Raw genomic sequence first — 22013 nt, forward strand, 5'->3', positions numbered from 1 at the left:
TATCGGCGAACGCCTTCTTTTTTTAGCCCGAAGAATTTACCCGTCCTTTCATTAATCGGGTAGTGAATCTGCCTTTTCTCGAGAATGAATGGTCGTTTGCTGATCGGCTTACGTGCAATGGGTCACAGGAGAGCCTTGACTTGCGACTGGGATTTAGGTGGTAAGTCGCTGTCGTCGTAAGCCCAGGCGCCTCCTGGCTGGTTTGGACTTTTCAGCTGATCAGAGGAATGGTGGCCTTGTGGCTTCAAAGCGAGCCTTTACTGCAATCGCTCAGATTTGTTCAGCTTTGTGGATAATAACAAAATTCACACGGCATGTTCCAACCTGACAGGCCCCAGCAATTTGTTTTATTTCCTTTTTGTCATGGAGCATGAGAAGGAAGAGAACCTGCACTAGGTGGGGTCAGGACTTTGATGAAGTGCAGGCCATAATTAGAATAGAATAGAATAGAATAGAATAGAATAGAATAGAATAGAATAGAATAGAATAGAATAGAATAGAATAGAATAGAATAGAATAGAATAGAATAGAATAGGAATAGGAATAGGAATGGAATGGAATGGAATGGAATGGAATAGAAAATATGGAATAGAATAGAATAGAATAGAATAGAATAGAATAGAATAGAATAGAATAGAATAGAATAGAATAGAATAGAATAGAATAGAAGAGTTTGGAAGGGGTCTTGTAGGTCATCTAGTCCAACCCCCTGCCCCTGCAGTACCTGGGGTCAGGACTTTGATGAAATGCAGGTCATATTTAGAACAGAACAGAATAGAATAGAATAGAATAGAATAGAATAGAATAGAATAGAATAGAATAGAATAGAATAGAATAGAATAGAATAGAAGGGGTCTTGTAGGTCATCTAGTCCAACCCCCTGCCCCTGCAGTAGCTGGGGTCATTACTTTGATTAAATGCAGGTCATATATAGAACGGCATGGCATAGAATAGAATAGAATAGAATAGAATAGAATAGAATAGAATAGAATAGAATAGAATAGAATAGAATAGAATAGAATAGAATAGAATAGAATAGAATAGAATAGAATAGAATAGAATAGAATAACAGAGTTTGGAAGGCCTTGTAGGTCATCTAGTCCAACCCCACCACCCAAGCAGGAGTCCCTACACCATTTCTGACAGATGGCAGTCCAGTCTCTTCTTGAAAGCCTCCAGTGATGAAGCACCAACAACATCTGAAGACAGCCTGTTCTATTCGTTGATTCTCTCCCCCCCCCCCCCGGGTCAGGAAACCTCTCCTCATTTCCAGGTTGAATCTCTCCTTGATGAGTTTCCACCTGTTATTCCTTGTCTGGCCTTCAGGTGCTTTGGAAAATAGGTTGTCCCCTCTCCTCTCTGTGAGACCCCCCCTCAAATATTGGAAGACTGCTATCATGTCTCCCCTGGTCCTTCTCTTCACTAGACTAGCCAGGCCAAGTTCCTGCAGCCGTTCTTCATATGCTTTAACCTCATTAATGCCTATTGGTTAATGGAAGGAAGAGTGCTAGGTGGATAGTCCTCGCGTACCAACTACTTCATTTAACAACTGTTTGAAGTTACAACGGTGTAAAAAACAACAACAAACCAACTCCTGGCTTTGCAGCCAATCCTTGCCTTTGCAACCATTGCAGCATCCCATTGTCGACTAATCCCCATTCAGCTTTGCATCCAACGCACCTTTACAAGTGTCCCAGGCTTGTGGTTGTCATTTGCACATTGTCCCATTTGGCTTGGAACAAGCGGAGCCGATGGAGACCATGGGAGTCCCAGTGGTGAATGCTCCAACACTGGAGGTTTTTAAGAAGAGACTGGACAGCCACTTGCCTGAAATGGTATAGGGTTTCCTGCTTGAGCAGGGGGTTGGACTAGATGACCTCCAAGGTCCCTTCCAACTTCTTCTTCTTCTTCTTCTTCTTCTTCTTCTTCTTCTTCTTCTTCTTCTTCTTCTTATTATTATTATTATTATTATTATTATTATTATTATTATTATTATTATTATTATTATTATTATTATTATTATTATTTAGCAAATAGGGAGTGAGGCCATCCTCCTGTTGCAACCTGGTGATTTTCTTCTTAGCAGCCTTGGTGCTCAGCGCTGGAGCTGCTGGTCGCAGCTGGGACAGTTAAACAGGGACTCACTGCAATAAGGGCCTCTGTGTTGTCTGTGCTCCTGGTCTGCAAGAATGACAATGATATTGTGTGCAGTGTTGCTGTGTGGAAGCGTTTTCACGCTTCCATTGACTGGGGATATCTGTAGCTTGCTACAGTTCGATGGCCTGGAAGACCGGTATGTCACCCCCCCCCCCAGTTCTTCTGTTTGATAGACTAGAATATACTTCATTCCTTCAACCATTCAACGTACAATTTAGCCTCTAGACCCTCTGATCATCTTTGTTGCTCTTCTCTGCACTCTTTCTAGAGTCTCAGCATCATTTTTCTATCGTGGCGACCAGAACTGTTTATACAGTATTCCAAGGATGACTTGACTAGTGCAGTATAAAGTACTATTATCACTTCTGGTAATCTTCATGCATATGAGGTGGTATATGCATGCAGCTGAGGAATAACCAATGCATGGATTAATCAGAATAGATCTGAAAGGGACCTTGGAGGTCTTTTAGTCCAACCCCCTGCTCTAGACATTTCAGACAAATGGCTGTCCAGTCTCTTCTTAAAAGCCTCCAGGGATGGAGCACCCACAAGTTCTCAAGGCCAGCTCTTCCACTGGTTAATTGTTCTCACTGTTAGGAAGTTTCTCCTTAAATGAGTACCTTGATTCATTCCATGCACAATTCTTGGATTCTATTTGCAGGATTTTTTAAACCCGGTTATCCATATTACTGGAAACTAAATAATATGCTCGGGCAATCCCCAGGCGACTGTTCATGCTCGCTGACAAGTTAAACTATAAGTCCCAGGATTTGGATCTTGTCAGAGTAATGTTTTTGCTTTTCTTTCTTTGGAACCAACAAAGGCGTTTGGAGAGACAGCTGTTCTTGGAAAGCCACCAACTCAAAATGTCTGGGATGCTGAATCGCACGCTTGCAAGCAACAGCCCTTCATGGTGATAAATAATAATTATCAGGGACTTGGCTAAGGTTTGAAGTGGTTTGCAGCCCTTGTTTATGTAAGAGTGCAGATGCTATGCATCTTGGCTTCATAAGGTGTCTTACACAGAGACTGTCTAGCAGCCTTACTGGTGTGTGTATGTGTGTAGGGGGAGGATCTTAGTGCTTCAACGGGACTGAATAGATCAGGTGTCAGAGAGAAGGACGAGAAACAACGGTTGGAAACCGAACAAAGAGAGAACCAACCTGGAATTAAGGAGAAACTTCCTGACAGTGAGGACAATCAACCAGTGGAACAGCTTGCCACCAGAAACGCTCCATCACTGGAGGTTTTTAAGAAGAGACTGGATAGTCACTTGTCTGAGATGGTATAAGTTCTCCTGCTTGAGCAGGGGGCTGGACTAGAAGACCTCCAAGGTCCCTTCCATCTTCTATTCTGTTCTGTTCTGTTCTGTTCCATTCCGTCCCGTCCCGTCCCATCCCATCCCATCCCATCCCATCCCATCCCATCCCATCCCATCCCATCCCATCCCATCCCATTCCATTCCATTCCATGTTCTGTTCTGTTCTGTTCTGTTCTGTTCCGTTCTGTTCCGTCCCGTCCCGTCCTGGTGGGCCAAGTTTGAAGACCCCTGGTCTAGATTCTTGTATATACACATGAACAATAAATCAGCTTAACTGGACCTTTAGATCTCAACTTCTAAAATGGGTTGTAAATAGCTCTGGGAAGGTCCATTGTAACTTTGAGCAGTTCTTAAGTGATCAGTCATAAGTTGAGGACTATCTGTAATTTGGTGAAGGTTGGAAGCAAATCCTTCTGTATAAATGGGTATTTGGTTAAGATAGATTTTGTGACCATGAAGGAATAATGTTTTCAGGAATCTACCTATTTTTTAAAAAAATTATTTCCTTTTTCCTAGTATGCAAGTTCAAGGCTCACAAAAGGTGTGCCGTTCGGGCAATAAATAATTGCAAATGGACAACGTTGACTTCAATTGGAAGAGATATCATTGAGGATGAAGATGGTGTAAGTCTTGGCAACACGCGTGCTTCAGTTTTTTTGTTGAAAAACAATTGCCTGTAATAACAATTAGGCAGGGTGGATTGTAGCTAGCTGTGGGCCCTGTCTAACAAACATGTTTTTAGCACATGATGTCCTATTGAATTCAGGATGTAACTCTATCACCAAGAAGATCTTGGACTATTTTCAAGTAGGCCCACAGGGAGTTACAGATTCCTTTCCAGCAGACTTGGAGGTGTCTACAAGAGCTTCATTTGCAGCTGCAGAAAATGGCCAGAGTTTAGGACCAATAGGCCACCTGGTCTTGCAGTTGTGAAGAAAGAGCATTAGTGGCCAAGGGTTGAGAATGAGAAGCTGAACAATGCCACTGGTGAAATGCTGAGGGTGTCTGTTCAGCTTCTTCAGAAATACGATAGCTCTTCTTCCAGCCATCTTTGAAATGTGGTGGAAATCCTTGGGATCATCCTCATCTTGAACCTCATCCTGCATCCTCATCCTCATCTTTATCTTCATCCTCATTCTCACTCTCAGTCTCAACCTCAACCTAAGCCTTAACATCATTTTCACCCTCACTCTCGCTCTCACCCTAATCCTCATCCTCAACCTCAACCTCAACCTCAGCATCATTTTTATCCTCAACCTCATCCTCAGTTTCAACCTCATCCTCATCCTCATCCTTGTCCTCATCGTCATTCTCACCTTCATCAATTTGTACCTCACATTCTTTTTTGTACCACTCAAGGCTGAGTACATGGTATTCCTGCCTCCTCTTTCCCCCAGTGAGATTGGTTGAGCTGAGAGACCCTGATTGACTTCTTACTAGAAGTCATGATCCCTTTCTAGCCCATTGGGCCCATATGCTTCCCTTTACTCTTTGGAACATGAGGATGGCCTCAACCAAGGAAAAACACTGGAATAAAGTCCCTTGTGAGTGAGTGGATCTCTTCAGATCAGAGTGTCAGCATTCAGCTCAGAAATCCAAATAAAACTCCAGGTTCATGCCGTTTCCGAAAATCGTAACTGTTTATTGAATACATTGCTTGGTTATGTTGAAGCAAAACTAACGCTGAGGTTCCCACATCAATTCATAGACTTAAACAATAGCTTTCCAAGCCAAATCCCCAATGTCTTACATCATTCATATCAAGAAGTTCACTTTGTTATGGGAACCGTCTGCTTCAAATCCACACCTGTTCTGGTGTCCTTGACAAGGCTTCAGGCTCCCCTGGTCTGCAGCTGAATCGAAGTTGAACTTTCTTATTTCTCCTCCCATTGACTCTAATCAACCTTCCCTCCAGGTAGCCATGCCTCATCAGTGGCTAGAAGGCAATCTTCCGGTCAGCGCCAGATGTGCTGTGTGTGACAAAACCTGCGGCAGTGTTCTCCGCCTGCAAGATTGGAAGTGCCTTTGGTGCAAGACAATGGTAAGTGTAGGCTGTGCTTTTGTGAAGATGTTCTCCTGGACTGGGACAAGAAGCTGACCATAAAGCATGGGCGGCGGTGGCGGCGGTGATAAAAGAGTCACAATGACAGTTGTGGTTGTGTGCTCGAACCTTTTTATCTGCATCACAACACATACACAACAGGACTGGGGTTCCAGTGGGCTTGTTTGTGACTGGGCGGGTGTCTTTGATGTTTGGGGTTTCCTTGCAGACATTTTATTACCCAGCTGGGTAGCATCATCAGTGTTTGGGACCATAATCATAACTGCTTTCACCCTCCAGTTAATTAAGTCCTAGTGGACAATCCCTTAAAGAGGAGCCAGCCGTGTGCTGCAGCTGCCAGAAAAACCAACACAGTGCTAGGCTGCATTAACAGAGGGATAGAATCAAGATCATGTGAAGAGTTAATACCACTTTACAATGCCTTGGTAAGGCCACACCTGGAATACTGCATCCAGTTTTGGTCACCACGATGTAAAAAAGATGTTGAGACTCTAGAAAGAGTGCAGAGAAGAGCAAGAAAGATTATCAGGGGACTGGAGGCTAAAACATATAAGGAACAGTTGCAGGAATTGTGTATGTCTAGTTTAATGAAGAGGGGGGACATGATAGCAGCGTTCCAGTATCTCAGGGGCTGCCCCAAAGAAGAGGGAGTCAAGCTATTCTCCAAAGCCCCTGAAGGCAGGAGAAGAAGCAACAGGTGGAAACTAATCAAGGAGAGAAGCAACCTAGAACTAAGGAGAAACTTCCTGACAGTTGGAACAATTAACCAGTGGAACAACCTGCCTCCACAAGCTGTGAATGCTCCAACCCTGGAAGTTTTTAAGAAGAGACTGGACAGCCATTTGTCTGAAATGGTGTAGGGTTTCCTGTCTGAGCAGGGGGTTGGACTAGATGACCTCCAAGGTCCCTTCCAACTTTATTATTATTATTATAAGGAACTCCTGTCATTAGGGAATTTCAAATCGGAGCATAGATTTGTCTGAAGCTCTCCAGTTCCTTAAAAATCCATTACGTTACCTGTTTTGCCCTTTGTATTAATGGCACAGAGGTGAAATTGAATTCACTGAAACAATGCATGTTTCCAGATGGCATTGTGGATTCATTTGCGCTTGCCAGGAATCCACTACTTACTGCTTAAGCTACAGCAACTTAAAATGTACAGGTAGCCCTCGACGCACAACCGCAATCGAGCCCAAAATTTCTGTTGCTAAGCGATTCACTTGTGAAGTGAGTTTTGCCCCATTTTACGACCTTTCTCTCCTTGGTTGTTAAGTGAATCACTCCAATTGTTAAGGGAGTAACAAGGGTTCTTAAGGGAATCCGGCTTCCCCATTGACTTTGATTGTCGGAAGTTTGCCAAAGGGGATCACGTGACCCCGGCACACTGCAACTGTCATAAGTACATGCCAGTTGCCAAGCATTTGAATTTTGATCACGTGACCATGGGGACGCTGCAACGGTCATAAGTGTGAAAAACGGCCATACATCACTTTTCCCAGTGCTATTGTAACTTGGGACAGTCACTAAACGAGTGGTCAAGACTGCCTTTGTTTGTTTATGAGGAATTGCTCTCACCAACCCATTGACTCTTATGGTGCATCTCTCAGTTGATTTCCTGCATTTTTGAAGAATTGTTTATTAAATGCTTTTAATAAAGAAAATAGCCAAAGAAGCTCTGGATGCATCTTCAGATATTATAATAATAAGCTATTTATTTAGAACTTGGATGCAAAGCTGCTAGCCGTGGCTGTTGCTTCCCAGCTTGCCAGCTGCCTGATTTTCTTTTTAAGTTTCTCTGCTATTCCTGATAGTTAACCTAATTAGTTTAATTTAATTTCACTTAATTTAATTCCATATTGGCTTGATTTATAATTTTACCATGTTTTTGTCCCCGGATAAGACCAAACAGCTTACCTAATTAAAAGTAATCAGACAATGAAGCATAAACAAATGGATCTGCAGCCTGAAATCTGTTTTAATAGGACCTTCTGTTTTCTTCTTCTTGTCCTTTTATTACTTTTGAAAATCAAAAGAGGCATGATAAGTAGCTGTCTCCTCTACGCATCCATTGAATTATGGACAAATAGTGCTTTTCTAATTGCGCACGGTGGACCTTGTTAATGGATTTCTTTTTTTAAGGATTGTTTTGCTTGGTCTGTTCAAACTGCCTTTATGTATGTTGTCTTTTGACCTGAAGTTGTTTTTTACCCAGTTCAGATTGGATATCTATGTTCAAATTTTATGTAAGTCCAAATGCGTAAACTTAGCAAGAGTTTTCAGTTACTACTTAGAGAAGTTGCGTTGATGGTTCCACGCATTCGGTTTACGCCATTTTACCCCTTGCCCTTTTCGTAATATACTACACTGTGGTCTTTCAGTTGCAATGGAACTTCCCCCCCACCTTCCTAATAATTATTTTGATTTCTCCCACCCAGGAATTCCTACAAGCCCTCCAAGATTCTCCTTTTTTTTTTTTTTTGAGTTGGCGATGCATTTTGCTACATAAAATTTGAACATAGATGTCCAATCTGAACTGGGTAAAAAACAACTTCAGATCAAATAAACAGCAGGCCATCAGTGCTAGAAGGGAGGAGGAGGAGGAGGAGGAGGCAGAATAGGAGGACTGTGGGATCCTCGCTGCTCTCTGAGTTTGCTTGTTTTCTTGTAGATGTTTCATTACCCAAACTAGGGAACGCCATCAGCACTATCTCTGTTTATCACTGATCCTCTAGCACTGATGAAGATACCTAGTTTGGCTAATGAAATGTCTGCAAGAAAACCACCAAGCTCAGAGAGCACCAAGGACTCCACAGTCCTCCTCCTCCTCCTCCTCCTCCTCCTCCTCCTCCTCCTCTCCACAAATCCCACTCCCTTCTAACACTGATGATGCTACCTAGTTTGGCTAATGAAATGTCTGCAAGAAAACCACCAAGCCAAGGACTCCACAGTTCTCCTCCTCCTCCTCCTCCTCCTCCTCCTCCTCCTCCTCCTCCTCCTCCTCCTCCTCCTCTCCACAAATCCCACTCCCTTTTAGCACTGATGATGCTACCTACTTTGGCTAATGAAACGCCTGCCAGAAAACAAGCAAGCCCCAAGGAGCTCTCAAATATGAATATTTCATTCCAGGCCAATCTGGGTGTTCCACGGCTGCAGATGGAGCTTCTCTGGGGCCGGGTGAATCCTCTCCGTGACCCCCAAAACAGGGCCACGTTTCCTGTCTCCAAAGTTCCCTACTGCATGCAGGTGCAAAAACCCATTTGTGAAGCTGAGCAGGCCACACAAGGAGCATTTCACCCCCCCCCACCCCGCTTTGCTTTGGGGAAAACATTAATAATCTGAAGCAAAACCAGGTGATCTGTCAACCTCAAATGTGGAGTCTTGCATTTGCTACTTGGCAAAATTCAAAGCAATGAGTCAGGCCTTCTGGCTCAGTCATTAAATTAATCAAATTATTATTCGTAATTTAATCATGAATGACTCTTTTTTTTATTAAAGAGTTTTACAAAAACAAGATTCTACAATATATCCCCAAATCCCGCCCACCCCAAACCCGCCCACTTCCCCCCCCACTTCCCAGAGCTAAATACAGGATTATAGTTATAATAATCATATTCTAAATGAAAATTATGCATAATATACAATTAACCAAATTCATAATGTGCTTTAACTCCCCTTTAACATAAATACATACAAAGTACCAACAATCAATAACAATATCCCTTTAAAATCTACTCATAAGCTAAATGGAACTTTTTAGTCCCATATTTATTCTGAATATAATCTATCCATCTCCTCCAAACTGAAATATATCTTTCTTGTGAATGATCCTTCAAATAAGCAGAAATCTTAGACATTTCTGCAAGATTCGAAACTTTAAACACCCATTCTTCTATAGTAGGCAAACTATCCTTCTTCCAGTATTGTCCCACCAGTAACCGTGCTGCTATCATATTCAACATCAAATTGGTTTCTTTAACATCACAATCTACAACAATGCCCAATAAAAACAATTGCGGAGAGAACTTTATCTTTCTCTTAAAAATCTTTTGAATGTTCCACCAAATTTTAACCCAAAAAGCTTTTATATTTCTGCATGTCCACCACATATGAAAATAGGTGGCTTCTAAACTACCACATCTCCAACATTTAGACTGTAAGTTAGGATACATGTGAGACAACCTCTTGGGATCCAGATGCCATCTATAAAACATTTTATAAACATTTTCTCTTAAATTTTGAGCCTGAGTAAATTTAACATTTCTGACCCAAATTATCTCCCAAGTATCCAGCGGAATCGGTTCCTGAATATTTTGTGCCCACTTTATCATACAATCTTTAACTAATTCCGTTTCCGAATCCAATTCAATTAAAGCATTATATATCCTCTTTATATGTGCACAATTTAGGTCTCTAATTTGTTTTACTAAATTTTGATCTATAATTGTGATGCCAACCTTTTGATCTAACCTCCACCTAGCTTTCAATTGGGTATATTGAAACCAAGAGTGACTTATGTTTTCTTGTCTTAACTCATCTAATGATTTAAGTTGCCAATCATTCCCTTCCAATCTAAGTAATTCCTTATAAGAAACCATATCCATACTCACTCCCATAGATACGCCCTCTATCGCGTGTCCAGGAATTCCCCAAATCGGTATTTTATAATTTAACTTATAATAATACTTTTTCCAGACACGCAATAAAGCACTTCTAAGAATATGGGATTTAATCATGAATGACTCTTAGATGTTAGTTTGGAAACTGCTTTACAGCTAGTCCTCGGCTTACAACACTTCCTTTAGTGACAACTCGAAGTTACAACAGCACTGATGAAAGGGACAGTTTTTCACACTTACGACCGTTCCACATGATCGAAATTCAGACACTTGGCAACTGACTCGTACTTATGACGCTTGCAGTGTCCCGGAGTCCTGTGACCTCCTTTTGCGACCTTCTGACAAGCAAAGTCAAGCCGGATTCACTTAACAACCGTGTTACTACCTTAACAACTGTGGCAAGGAAGGTTGTAAAATGGGGCAACCCTCACTTAACAAATGTCTCGCTCAGCAACAGACGTTTTGGGGTCAGGGGTGGTCATTTAGTTGAGGAATTGCCTGCTTTCAGATTTGCATTTTTGCCACAAAATCGACTTTTTCATAATCCGTGGCGCCTCCATTTTATGAACCCATTTCCAGGTGCATACAGCTTGCAGAGACTCGTATCCACGCAAGTGTCCCCTCGGCCAGTGCAAAGTCTCAATTATTCCGCCCACAGCACTGAACAGCATAGATTCTGATGGTATGTATGTTAACATGGCAAATGTATGATTATGTAACATGCATGATGTGTGCTGCATGAGTGCATGCAGCCTGTAATGGGGATAATGGTACAGGAAAGTTTGCAAAACACCAGAAAAGCTTTAATGGGAGATGGAAGCAATTCAAGCTGAATGTGAATGTCTTAGTACTTTACAGAACAGAACGGAACGGAACGGAACGGAACGGAATAGAATATTGGAATAGAATAGAATAGAATATTAGAATAGAATAGAATAGAATAGAATAGAATAGAATAGAATAGAATAGAATAGAATAGAATAGAATAGAATAGAATATTAGAATAGAATAGAATAGAATAGAATAGAATAGAATAGAATAGAATAGAATATTAGAATAGAATAGAATAGAATAGAATAGAATAGAATAGAATAGAATAGAATAGAATAGAATAGAATAGAATATTAGAATAGAATAGAATAGAATAGAATAGAATAGAATAGAATAGAATATTAGAATAGAATAGAATAGAATAGAATAGAATAGAATATTAGAATAGAATAGAATAGAATAGAATAGAATAGAATAGAATAGAATAGAATAGAATAGAATAGAATAGAATATTAGAATAGAATAGAATAGAATAGAATAGAATAGAATAGAATAGAATAGAATATTAGAATAGAATAGAATAGAATAGAATAGAATAGAATAGAATAGAATAGAATAGAATAGAGGAATGTAGAAATGTAGAATAGAATAGAATAGAACAGAATGGAATGGAATAGAATATTGGAATAGAATAGAATAGAATAGAATAGAATAGAATAGAATAGAATAGAATAGAATAGAATAGAATAGAATAGAATAGAATAGAATAGAATAGAATATGGAAGGGACCTTGAAGGTCATCTAGTCCAACTCCCTGCTCAGGCAGAAAACCTATTCCATTTCAGACAAATGGCTGTCTAGTCTCTTCTTAAAAACTTCCAGTGTTGGAGCATTCACCACTTCTGGAGGCAGGTTGTTCCACTGATTAATTGTTCTAACTGTCAGGAAGTTTCTCCTTAGTTCTAGGTTGCTTCTCTCCTTGATGAGTTTCCATCCATTGTTTTTTGTCCTGCCTTTGGTGCTTTGGAGAATAGCTTGACTGCCTCTTCTTTGGGGCAGCCCCTGAGATACTGGAAGACTGCTGTCATGTCCCCCCCACCCCAGACATACACAAATTCTGCAACCGTTCTTCATATGTTTTTGTCTTGCCGATTTCCATGTAAGTCTAATGTAACAGAATTAATGACACTTAAGATACAAACACACAGATTCATGCTTCTAATTAGGTTTCAATTTGTAGAGACCTGACAGATTTCCATAAAGTCAAACACAGAAATGAATTTTCTACGTTCTAAAACAGGCACGTGAAACTCACGACATCACGTGACGTCACGCAACGTCTCGGGACTTTTTCCCCATTGCCGGCAATGGGGTGGGCACGGTTTTGGCATAAAATGTTGAGACTTTGGGAAAAACACAGTGAAGAGCGACAGAGATGATCAGGGGACTGGAGGCTAAAACATACAAAGAACAGTTGCTGGAATTGGGCATGTCTAGTTTAATGAAGAGAAGGACAGGGGTGACATGATGGCAGTCTTCCAGTATCTCAGGGGCTGCCCCAAAGAAGAGGGAGTCAAGCTCTTCTCCAAAGCACCAGAAGGCAGAACAAGAAGCAACGGATGGAAACTAACCAAAGAGAGAAGCAACCTAGAACTAAGGAGAAACTTCCTGACAGTGAGAACAATTAACCAGTGGAACAACCTGCCTCCAGAAGCTGTGAATGCTCCAACCCTGGAGGTTTTTAAGAAGAGACTGGACAGCCATTTGTCTGAAATGGTCTAGGGTTTCCTGCCTGAGCAGGGGGTTGGACTAGACGACCTCCAAGGTCCCTTCCAACTCTGTTATTCTGTTCTCTGAGTCTATTTGTAATAATCCTCAATCCTGTGTCCACAATTGTTTCCAAAATTCATTAATAACCTCTTGATTGCAACTGCTGGAGATAGGAAAAGGGTTTTAGCTGGTTGATATGATTTTATTTCTGATGTTGCGTGCAGGTTTCTGGAAGGCCACCTGTCCACCCACGTGCGCCAGTCCTCTGTTGGTTTTTGTGAATTCGAAGAGTGGAGACAATCAGGGTGTGAAATTCCTTCGGCGCTTCAAGCAGTCACTAAACCCAGCTCAGGTCTTCGATTTAATGAACGGGGGGCCTCATTTAGGGTAACCTGGTTTATTTGCTATCCAGGGTTATTTGGGAAAGGAATGAAAGCAGATTAACAGAAATGCACTTTCGGACAATTTAAGAGACGCAGAGTCTGCGGCCTCTAGACTAGAGCGTTGACACCCAACCTCAGCAATATGAAGGAAAACGTGGACTTCAACTCCCAGAATTCTCGCCTCCTGGCTGGGGCATTCTGGGAGTTGAAGTCCCTACATCTTCAAGTTGCCAAGTTTGAAAAATACTGCTCTCGATTCTTCTCCAGTGGCGAACAATTAATATTATTTTCCCCCCCCCCCGAAAAAGCATGTTCGGTACGTCACACAGCAGGCATCCTGCATTTTAAAATCCCTTTTCTGATAAAAATTTTTGGTAAATGGAATTCCCTTACTGAGGTCGTAAGCGCGAAAAATGGTCATAAGTCACTTTTTCCAGTGCCGTTGTAACTTTGAACGGTCGCTAAACAGGTTGAGGGCTATCTGTAATCCCGACATTAGATTCCCAGTTTGTTTTCTTCATCGGGCTGATATCTGTTTCTCATTTCCTCCTGTCATTTTTTAAATCTAAAAGTTTCTGCTTAATAATATATATTATTAATACATTCTTAGTAATATATTCTTTTTTGGTTCTCAGTACTATTTGAATATGATTTTAAAGGCGCTATTTTTCCCCCTAGAAAGTTCTCCAACGCTTTGTTCCCAACACAGTTGACTTTCAGAGTTATAAGATTCCCCGGCTAAGAGCATGGATTCGAATACAGAACACGCCTTCTCTTTTTTTCCAGTTTGCGGTTATTTCAGAAGTTTGACAATTTTCGAATCCTGGTGTGCGGAGGAGATGGCAGCGTTGGCTGGGTGTTGTCCGAAATTGATAAACTCAACCTACACAAACAGGCGAGTGTCTTGTGTCTTTCTCCTCAAGAGAAGAGAAGGGAGCTTTGTTTTTTAAAAAAACTAGAACAGGAAAGAAATAAAGAACATGTCATCATTATAATTAAACATAAAAAAGTGTTTAAGAGTTTAAGAGGAGTTAACATTAAACAGGGTAATGTTTATTATTTTATTTTATTATTTTATTTTATTTTTTATTTTATTTTATTATTTTGTTTTGTTTTATTTTATTTTTTATTTTATTTTATTATTTTGTTTTATTTTATTTTATTTTATTTTATTTTGTTATATTATTTAATTTATTTTAATCCCATCATTATTTTTACACATAACTGAAGGCAAAGCTTTCATGGCTAAGGCGGGACTAGAACTCCCAGTCTCCTGGTGATTGGCCCTAGGTCACTCATCTGGCTTTCATAGGTAAAGTGGGACTAGAACTCCCAGTCTTCTGGTGCTTGGTTCAAAGTCACTCAGTCACCTTTCATGGCTAAGGCGGGACTAGAACTCCCAGTCTCCTGGTGATTGGTTCAAAGTCACCCAGTTACCTTTCATGGCTAAGGCGGGACTAGAACTCCCAGTCTCCTGGTGATTGGTTCAAAGTCACCCAGTTACCTTTCATGGCTAAGGCGGGACTAGAACTCCTAGTCTCCTGGTGATTGGCCCTAGGTCACTCATCTGGCTTTCATAGGTAAAGTGGGACTAGAACTCCCAGTCTTCTGGTGCTTGGTTCAAAGTCACTCAGTCACCTTTCATGGCTAAGGCGGGACTAGAACTCCCAGTCTCCTGGTGATTGGTTCAAAGTCACCCAGTTACCTTTCATGGCTAAGGCGGGACTAGAACTCCTAGTCTCCTGGTGATTGGCCCTAGGTCACTCATCTGGCTTTCATAGGTAAAGTGGGACTAGAACTCCCAGTCTTCTGGTGCTTGGTTCAAAGTCACTCAGTCACCTTTCATGGCTAAGGCGGGACTAGAACTCCCAGTCTCCTGGTGATTGGTTCAAAGTCACCCAGTTACCTTTCATGGCTAAGGCGGGACTAGAACTCCTAGTCTCCTGGTGATTGGCCCTAGGTCACTCATCTGGCTTTCATAGGTAAAGTGGGACTAGAACTCCCAGTCTCCTGGTGATTGGTTCAAAGTCACCCAGTCACCTTTCATGGCTAAGGCGGGACTAGAACTCCCAGTCTCCTGGTGATTGGTTCAAAGTCACTCAGTCCCCTTTCACGGCCAAGGCAGGACTCGAACTCACGGCCTCCTGCCTCCAAGCCTGATGGCCTAGAGCAAACTGACTCTCAAAAAAAGCGAATCGCAAGTCTAAACGTTCGCCTTCCTTTCAGTGTCATCTGGGGGTGTTGCCACTTGGGACGGGAAACGACCTTGCCCGGGTCCTCGGCTGGGGCGGTTCCTGCGACGATGACACACAACTGCCTCAAATCTTAGAAAAGTTAGAACGAGCCAGCACCAAAATGCTAGACAGGTAAGGAAGCTCCTCCCTTGTTTTCATTTTAGTTTGGGGATTGTCCAATCTTCCCAGGATCAGCCTTCCTTTCTTGGCGAATCCTCCGGCTTCTCGGATTATTTGGAATTTTGGAATTTTTTCAGATGGAGCATCATGTCGTACGAACTGAGGTTGCCCTCCAAGCGATGCATCCTCCCAGTTACTCCCGAAGAAGACTCGGAAGACTGCCAGGTCAGTCTAAATGTTGGGGTGTCATGACATGATAAAAAATAAAAATAAAAAAATAAACCTAATTGGATTGTCAGGTCAATCTAAATTTTTAGATGTCATGAAATGCTACAAGATCTAATTTAGATGCGCGTGAACTGCATCACGCTCTGCCTGCCTCTCGTCCTTCCTTCTCTCTTTCTACACACAAGCACACAAACACACCCAGGGAGAGAAACTTAAATGAACGTGCTTCTGAATTACAAAAAAAAAAAATGCTCGCTCTTGATTAATTAGGTATAGGGTTTCAGCAAATGCAAAAGAGGAGAGCTTGCAACAAAGCCATTAACGAGACCTAGGGTTCTTACGCCATTCCATTTAGCGGAAGTCGGTATCATTTAGTTGGAACCGATCTATTGATATTGTAATAAGAATAATTGCAAACGTTTTCACTCAGTGCTTAATTTCTAAAATGCAGAAGGAAGAGAAGTTTCCCCTCCCCCCTCACAACTAATAATGGGAGACCAATAAAGGGTTGAACTGTGGGGTCCTTGGTGCTCTCTGAGCTTGGAGGTTTTCTGGCAGACGTCTCATGACCCATCTAGGGAACATCATCAGTGCTAGAAGGCAGAGGGGTTTGCAGAGAGGAGGAGGAGGAGGAGGAAGAAGAAGAGGAGGAGGAGGAGGAGGAGGATTGTGGGGTCCTTGGTGCTCTCTGAGCTGGGTGGTTTTCTTGCAGACATTTCATGACCCAACTAGGGAACATCATCAGTGCAAGAATGAATGAATCAATCCAGAAATAGATTCTGGTCCACCAAACATATATGATGCTTTATTATAAGATGACAAACTTTTTTTTATATTGGAACAAACCCACACAGCTTGCTACTATTTTTAATTTATTTGTGGTCTGTCTAATGCCACTGAAGAATTGCAGCTTTTTCATGTCGCAATCACAAACTAATCAAGATAATAGCTTCGATCAAATAAAGAGACTGGACAGTCACTTGTCGGAAATGATATAGGGTTTCCTGCCTAAGCAGGGGGTTGGACTAGAAGACCTCCAAGGTCCCTTCCAACTCATTATTATTATTGTTCTGGTTGTTGTTGTTCATGTCCACCACCTCTCTTATCTCTCTCTCTCATATATATATATATATATATATATATATATATATATATATATATATATATATATATATATATATATATATATATATATATATATATATATATATATATATATATATATATATATATATATATATATATATATATATATATATACATATAATATATACATACATATATATATATACACACATACTGCATATATATATATATATATATATATATACATAATATCTTTCTGTCTATCAATAGCTAGCTAGTTATCTATTGATCTAGCTAACTATAATCTATCATTTATATATCTATATATAAAATCTGTCTGTCTGCCTGTCTATCTATCTATAGCTACCTAGCTAATCTATTGATCTAGCTGACTATCATTTATTTATCATCTATATATAAAACCTGTCTGTCTGTCTCTCTCTATATATATATATATACAGTATATACATATATATATCTAGCTAACTAGCTAGCTAGTTATCTATTTATCTAACTATCATCTATTTATCATCTATCATTTATCTACCATCTGTCTGTCTGTCTTTTTATTGATATTATGCGTGTTTGTGTGACGAACACATATTTATCATGCAGCTGCATTTTAAGATCCAAAGGTGTTTTTTTTATTAAACTGTTTTCAGATGTCCATGTACGAGGATTCAGTTGCAACACATTTGACCAAGATCCTCGATTCGGATCAGCACTCCGTTGTTATATCGTCTGCCAAGTAAGTTCAAGCCCACTGTGTAAAATTGCCTTCTAAATTAAAAAACAACAACTCTCTCCACCTCTCTTGATGTACAAAACCTTCCGTTGCCCTTGTTTGCCTCTGGAGCATCAATACAGCACGAGGTTGCTTACGGCCAAGTGAGAATTTTATTTCATACAAGCGAAAAGTGAGGTGAGGAAAGGGGAGGCTTTTGTGTGAGATATCCCAGATATATTTTCATTTGTAAAATATAAAACGTACAGTCTTAATGTTTTTTTTTTAAAAAAATAAGTGGATGAGCTAAATTACTGCCTAATGTAAAATTAATGTTTTAACATCATCCATTTCCCTTCTTATTTGGGGATTTCGTTCTCCTGAAAAAGGATTTTGTGTGAAACCGTGAAAGGATTTGTGGCCAAAATAGGAAAGACTTGTGAGAAACCAGTGGGAAATGCAGAAACGGACGCCATGGCTCTTAAAGTAAGAATTAAGTTTCTTTTATTTAAAGGAATTATTCAGTGTTTGGTATTATATCTACGGATTTCCCCAACCTTAGTGTTCCTTTCATATGGATACACAGAAGGCTTACAGTAAATATTGGAAGCCTTCAGGTCTAAAGATGGTTAAAGAGGGCTAGCATTAAACCTAAATTTAATTGCTAGAATTGGGTATGTCCAGTTTAATGAAGAGAAGGACGAGGGGGGACATGATAACAGTGTTCCAGTATCTCAGGGGCTGCCCCAAAGAAGAGGGAGTCAAGCTATTCTCCAAAGCGCCCGAAGGCAGGACAAGAAGCAACGGATGGAAACTAGTCAAGGAGAGAAGCAACCTGGAACTAAGGAGAAACTTCCTGACAGTTAGAACAATTAACCAGTGGAACAACCTGCCTCTAGAAGTTGGGGATGTTCCAACACTGGAGGTTTTTAAGAAGAGACTGGACAGCCATTTGTCTGAAATGGTATAGGGTTTCCTGCCTGAGCAGGGGGTTGGACTAGATGACCTCCAAGGCCCCTTCCAACATCATCTTTGTCATTATCACTTTCATCATCATTATTAAATGAGGCTTGACAACTGTCACAAAAACAGTTGTAAAATCAGATTGGTCATATTATCAGATTATCACAATTTATGGCCAGCATGGACAGGTCCCATTATGGTCAATTAGTTGAGAACTACCTGTATGTCTCTCCACTGAAATGGTTCTAGGGCTGGAGTCCTCAACCTTGGCAACTTTTAAGACTTGTGGACTTCAGCTCCCCAGAATTCCTCAGTTAGCCGTGCTGACTTGGGAATTCTGGGAGTTGAAGTCCACAGGTCTTAACGTTGCCAAGGTTGCGGAGCCCTGTTCTAGAGTAGAGCAGTCTGCCTCGTTTAAATTATGGAAGAGTTATAGAAGGTAATATCTGTGGCTCAGGGTTGAACTGTGGGGTCCTTGGTGCTCTCTGAGCTTGGTGGTTTTTTTGGCAGACGTTTCATGACCCAACTAGGGAACTTCATCAATGCATCATCAGCAAGAAAACCATCAAACACCAAGGACCCCACAGTGTGGAAGACTTCTTCAGAGATTGTTCAAGAAGCTACAAATCTCATAGAATAGAATACTGTAGAATAGAATAGAATAGAATAGAATAGAATAGAATAGAATAGAATAGAATAGAATAGAATAGAATAGAATGGAATGGAATGGAATGGAATGGAATGGAATGGAATGGAATGGAATGGAATGGAATGGGATGGGATGGGATGGGATGGAATGGAATGGGATGGAGTAGAGTAGAGTAGATTAGAGTAGAGTAGAGTAGAGTAGAGTAGAGAAAAGGAATAGAATAGAATAGAATAGAATAGAATAGAATAGAATAGAATAGAATAGAATAGAATAGAATAGAGCTGGAAGGGACCTTGGAGGACAACCTATACCATCTCAGACAAGTGACTGTCCAGTCTCTTCTTAAAAGCCTCCAGCAATGGAGCGCCCATGATTTCTGGTGGCAAGCTGTTCCACTGGTTAATTGTCCTCACTGTCAGGAAGTTCCTCCTTAATTCCAGGTTGCTTCTCTCCTTGATTAGCTTCCATCCATTGTTTCTCATCCTGCCTTCAGGGGCTTTGGAGAATAATTTGTCCCCCTCTGCCTTGTGGCAGCCCCTCAGATACTGGAACGCTGCTGTCCTGTCTCTCCTATTTCTTCTTTTCTTTAGACTAGCGAAACCCAAATCCCGCAGCTGTTCTTCGTACGTTTTAATCTCCCGGCCTTTAATCGTCTGGGTTGCTCTTCCACAAATGACAGACTCAATAATTCCTTTCTCAAACTGTACCAGTAGCTCTTTTATATTCCTGTATCATCTTTTCTTTTTTTTAGTGCTCAGAACTGAATGAGAAGTTGAGTCTATTGCTCCAGGCTCTCCATGCTGAAACCCAGGTTACGCAGAGCCTTCCCCACATGGCTACCACCCCCATCGCAGAGGAAGAACCGGACGAGTCATCGAGCGAGGAATCTTTGTCGGACGCCAAAGAGCTGTTGACCGAGAACAACGCCGCTTCTCCAGCACAGCAGATGTTCAAGTCCCGAGAACAGCTGATGCTACGGGCCAACAGTTTAAAGAAAGCTCTGAGACAGATCATTGAGCAGGCAGAAAAAGGTGAAGGAGATGGAATTGGCTAGCTGTGCTTTGGGATCATGGTTTGTTGATGGGGCTGAATTGTCTTGAAAAAGTTTAAACTTGGCCTAAAGTAAACCCTTGTTCATTGGCGGCAAGTACAGGGCTAAAAGTCTATGGCGATTCTCAGTCATCCAGGTCATGGTTGTCCCAAAGGTGCTTTTTTTCCCAAGAGGTAACTGGAGTTTCTTTGTTTTTTTTTTCCCCTTCAAGACGTTTCATTTCTCACCCCAAGCAGCTTCTTCAGTTCTGGAGAAGCTTCTGAACTTCTGAAGAACTGAAGAAGCTTCTCCAGTTGATGTCTCAAAAGATGTGGAGACTCTAGAAAGGGTACAGAGAAGAACAACAAAGATGATTAGGGGACTGGAGGATAAAACTTACAAGGAACGGTTGCTGGAATTGGGTATGTGTAGTTTAATGAAGAGAAGGACGAGGGGTGACAGGATAGCAGCGTTCCCATATCTCAGGGGCTGCCCCAAAGAAGAGGCAGTCAAGCTATTCTCCAAAGCGCCCGAAGGCAGGACAAGAAGCAACAGATGGAAACTAGTCAAGGAGAGAAGCAACCTAGAACTAAGGAGAAACTTCCTGACAGTTAGAACAATTCACCAGTGTAACAGCTGGCCTCCAGAAGCTGTGAATGCTCCAACACTGGAGGTTTTTAAGAAGAGACTGGACAGCCATTTGTCTGAAACGGTATAGGGTTTCCTGCCTGAGCAGGGGGTTGGACTAGATGACCTCCAAGGTCCCTTCCAACTTCTTCTTCTTCTTCTTCTTCTTCTTCTTCTTCTTCTTCTTCTTCTTCTTCTTCTTCTTCTTCTTCTTCTTCTTCTTCTTCTTCTTCTTCTTCTTCTTATTATTATTATTATTATTATTATTATTATTATTATTATTATTATTATTATTATTATTATTATTATCAGCTTCTCAGATGAGAAGCGAAACCTCTTTGAAGAAAAACAAAGAAAGTCCAGTGGCCTTTTGAAAACAAAATCAAAAACTGAAGAACAGAACTGAACTGAAGAAGCTTCTTGGATGAGAAGCGAAACGTCTTTAAGGCAAAACCAACGAAGTCCAGTTGCTGTTTGAAAAACGCTTTTGGGAGAAATACAAGGTTAATTTCTCCCTCTGTCCTCTGCAACTTGCATACCTTCTCCAGCCTACCTGCAACTGAAGGTTTGCTGCCCTAACAGACTGACTACTGCTGGCCGTATCACCTGAAACTTAGGAAGTGAGGTTAACCATGACTTAACAATGGTTTGGGCAACTTATCCCAGTGTGTTGAAAATAATTTCGGTTTCTTTCCCGCACTTTTTTTTAAAATCTGTCTTCCTTTTGCAAAGATGCAACCTTAAAAAAATAAAAATAAATAAATAAAATTATTGGCACGGGCCGATCTGCAAAGTCAAAACCAGCCCAGAGATCATTTTTAATAAAAAGAAAGGATGATTCTCTTTGGCGGGATATTACAAAAAGGAGGGATACCTAAATGCTTGTTAATCTTAAGGGCAGAATTCTGCAGCGTTGGATTAACACTGGGGGAATCTGATCATCACAGCAAAGGCACATAAAAAAAATGTCCTTTCTCATGAGTTTTCCTAGCGGAAATCAAAAAAACATGTAGATTGCACAGGCAAGTGCGGGAGATATATATTTTAATTTCTTCTTCTATGGTCTCTGGCGAATTCTTATAATTAATGGTAACGTTTAGTGTATGCATCTGGTGTTGCAGTTGTGGATGAACAGAACGCACACAGTGAAGATCAAATCAACCAGGCCACTATGGAGTATAATAAGGAATTAGACGAATCCAAGGAAGAAAAAGAGGAAGACACAAGAGAATATGAAGCCCATCCGAGTAAGTAAACGCAAAACGATGTTTG

The 22013-nt window shown here is 41.0% G+C and overlaps 1 protein-coding gene across 1 annotated transcript in view; it reads left to right on the top strand.

The window, feature by feature from the left end:
- The window catches only part of DGKH (diacylglycerol kinase eta), a 111918-nt gene that overhangs the window by 55213 nt on the left and 34692 nt on the right, over nucleotides 1-22013 (top strand). Inside the window, exons 6-16 of the mRNA XM_081327994.1 lie at nucleotides 3995-4101; nucleotides 5394-5519; nucleotides 10736-10838; nucleotides 12922-13084; nucleotides 13867-13975; nucleotides 15307-15446; nucleotides 15572-15659; nucleotides 17411-17496; nucleotides 17862-17958; nucleotides 19836-20115; nucleotides 21863-21988. Coding sequence (XP_081184120.1) covers nucleotides 3995-4101; nucleotides 5394-5519; nucleotides 10736-10838; nucleotides 12922-13084; nucleotides 13867-13975; nucleotides 15307-15446; nucleotides 15572-15659; nucleotides 17411-17496; nucleotides 17862-17958; nucleotides 19836-20115; nucleotides 21863-21988 — 1425 coding nt within the window. The remainder of the gene's footprint in view (nucleotides 1-3994; nucleotides 4102-5393; nucleotides 5520-10735; nucleotides 10839-12921; nucleotides 13085-13866; nucleotides 13976-15306; nucleotides 15447-15571; nucleotides 15660-17410; nucleotides 17497-17861; nucleotides 17959-19835; nucleotides 20116-21862; nucleotides 21989-22013) is intronic.

The sequence above is a fragment of the Vipera berus genome (genome assembly GCF_964194415.1).
Source record: "Vipera berus genome assembly, chromosome: 4".
Taxonomy (NCBI): Eukaryota; Metazoa; Chordata; class Lepidosauria; order Squamata; family Viperidae; genus Vipera; species Vipera berus.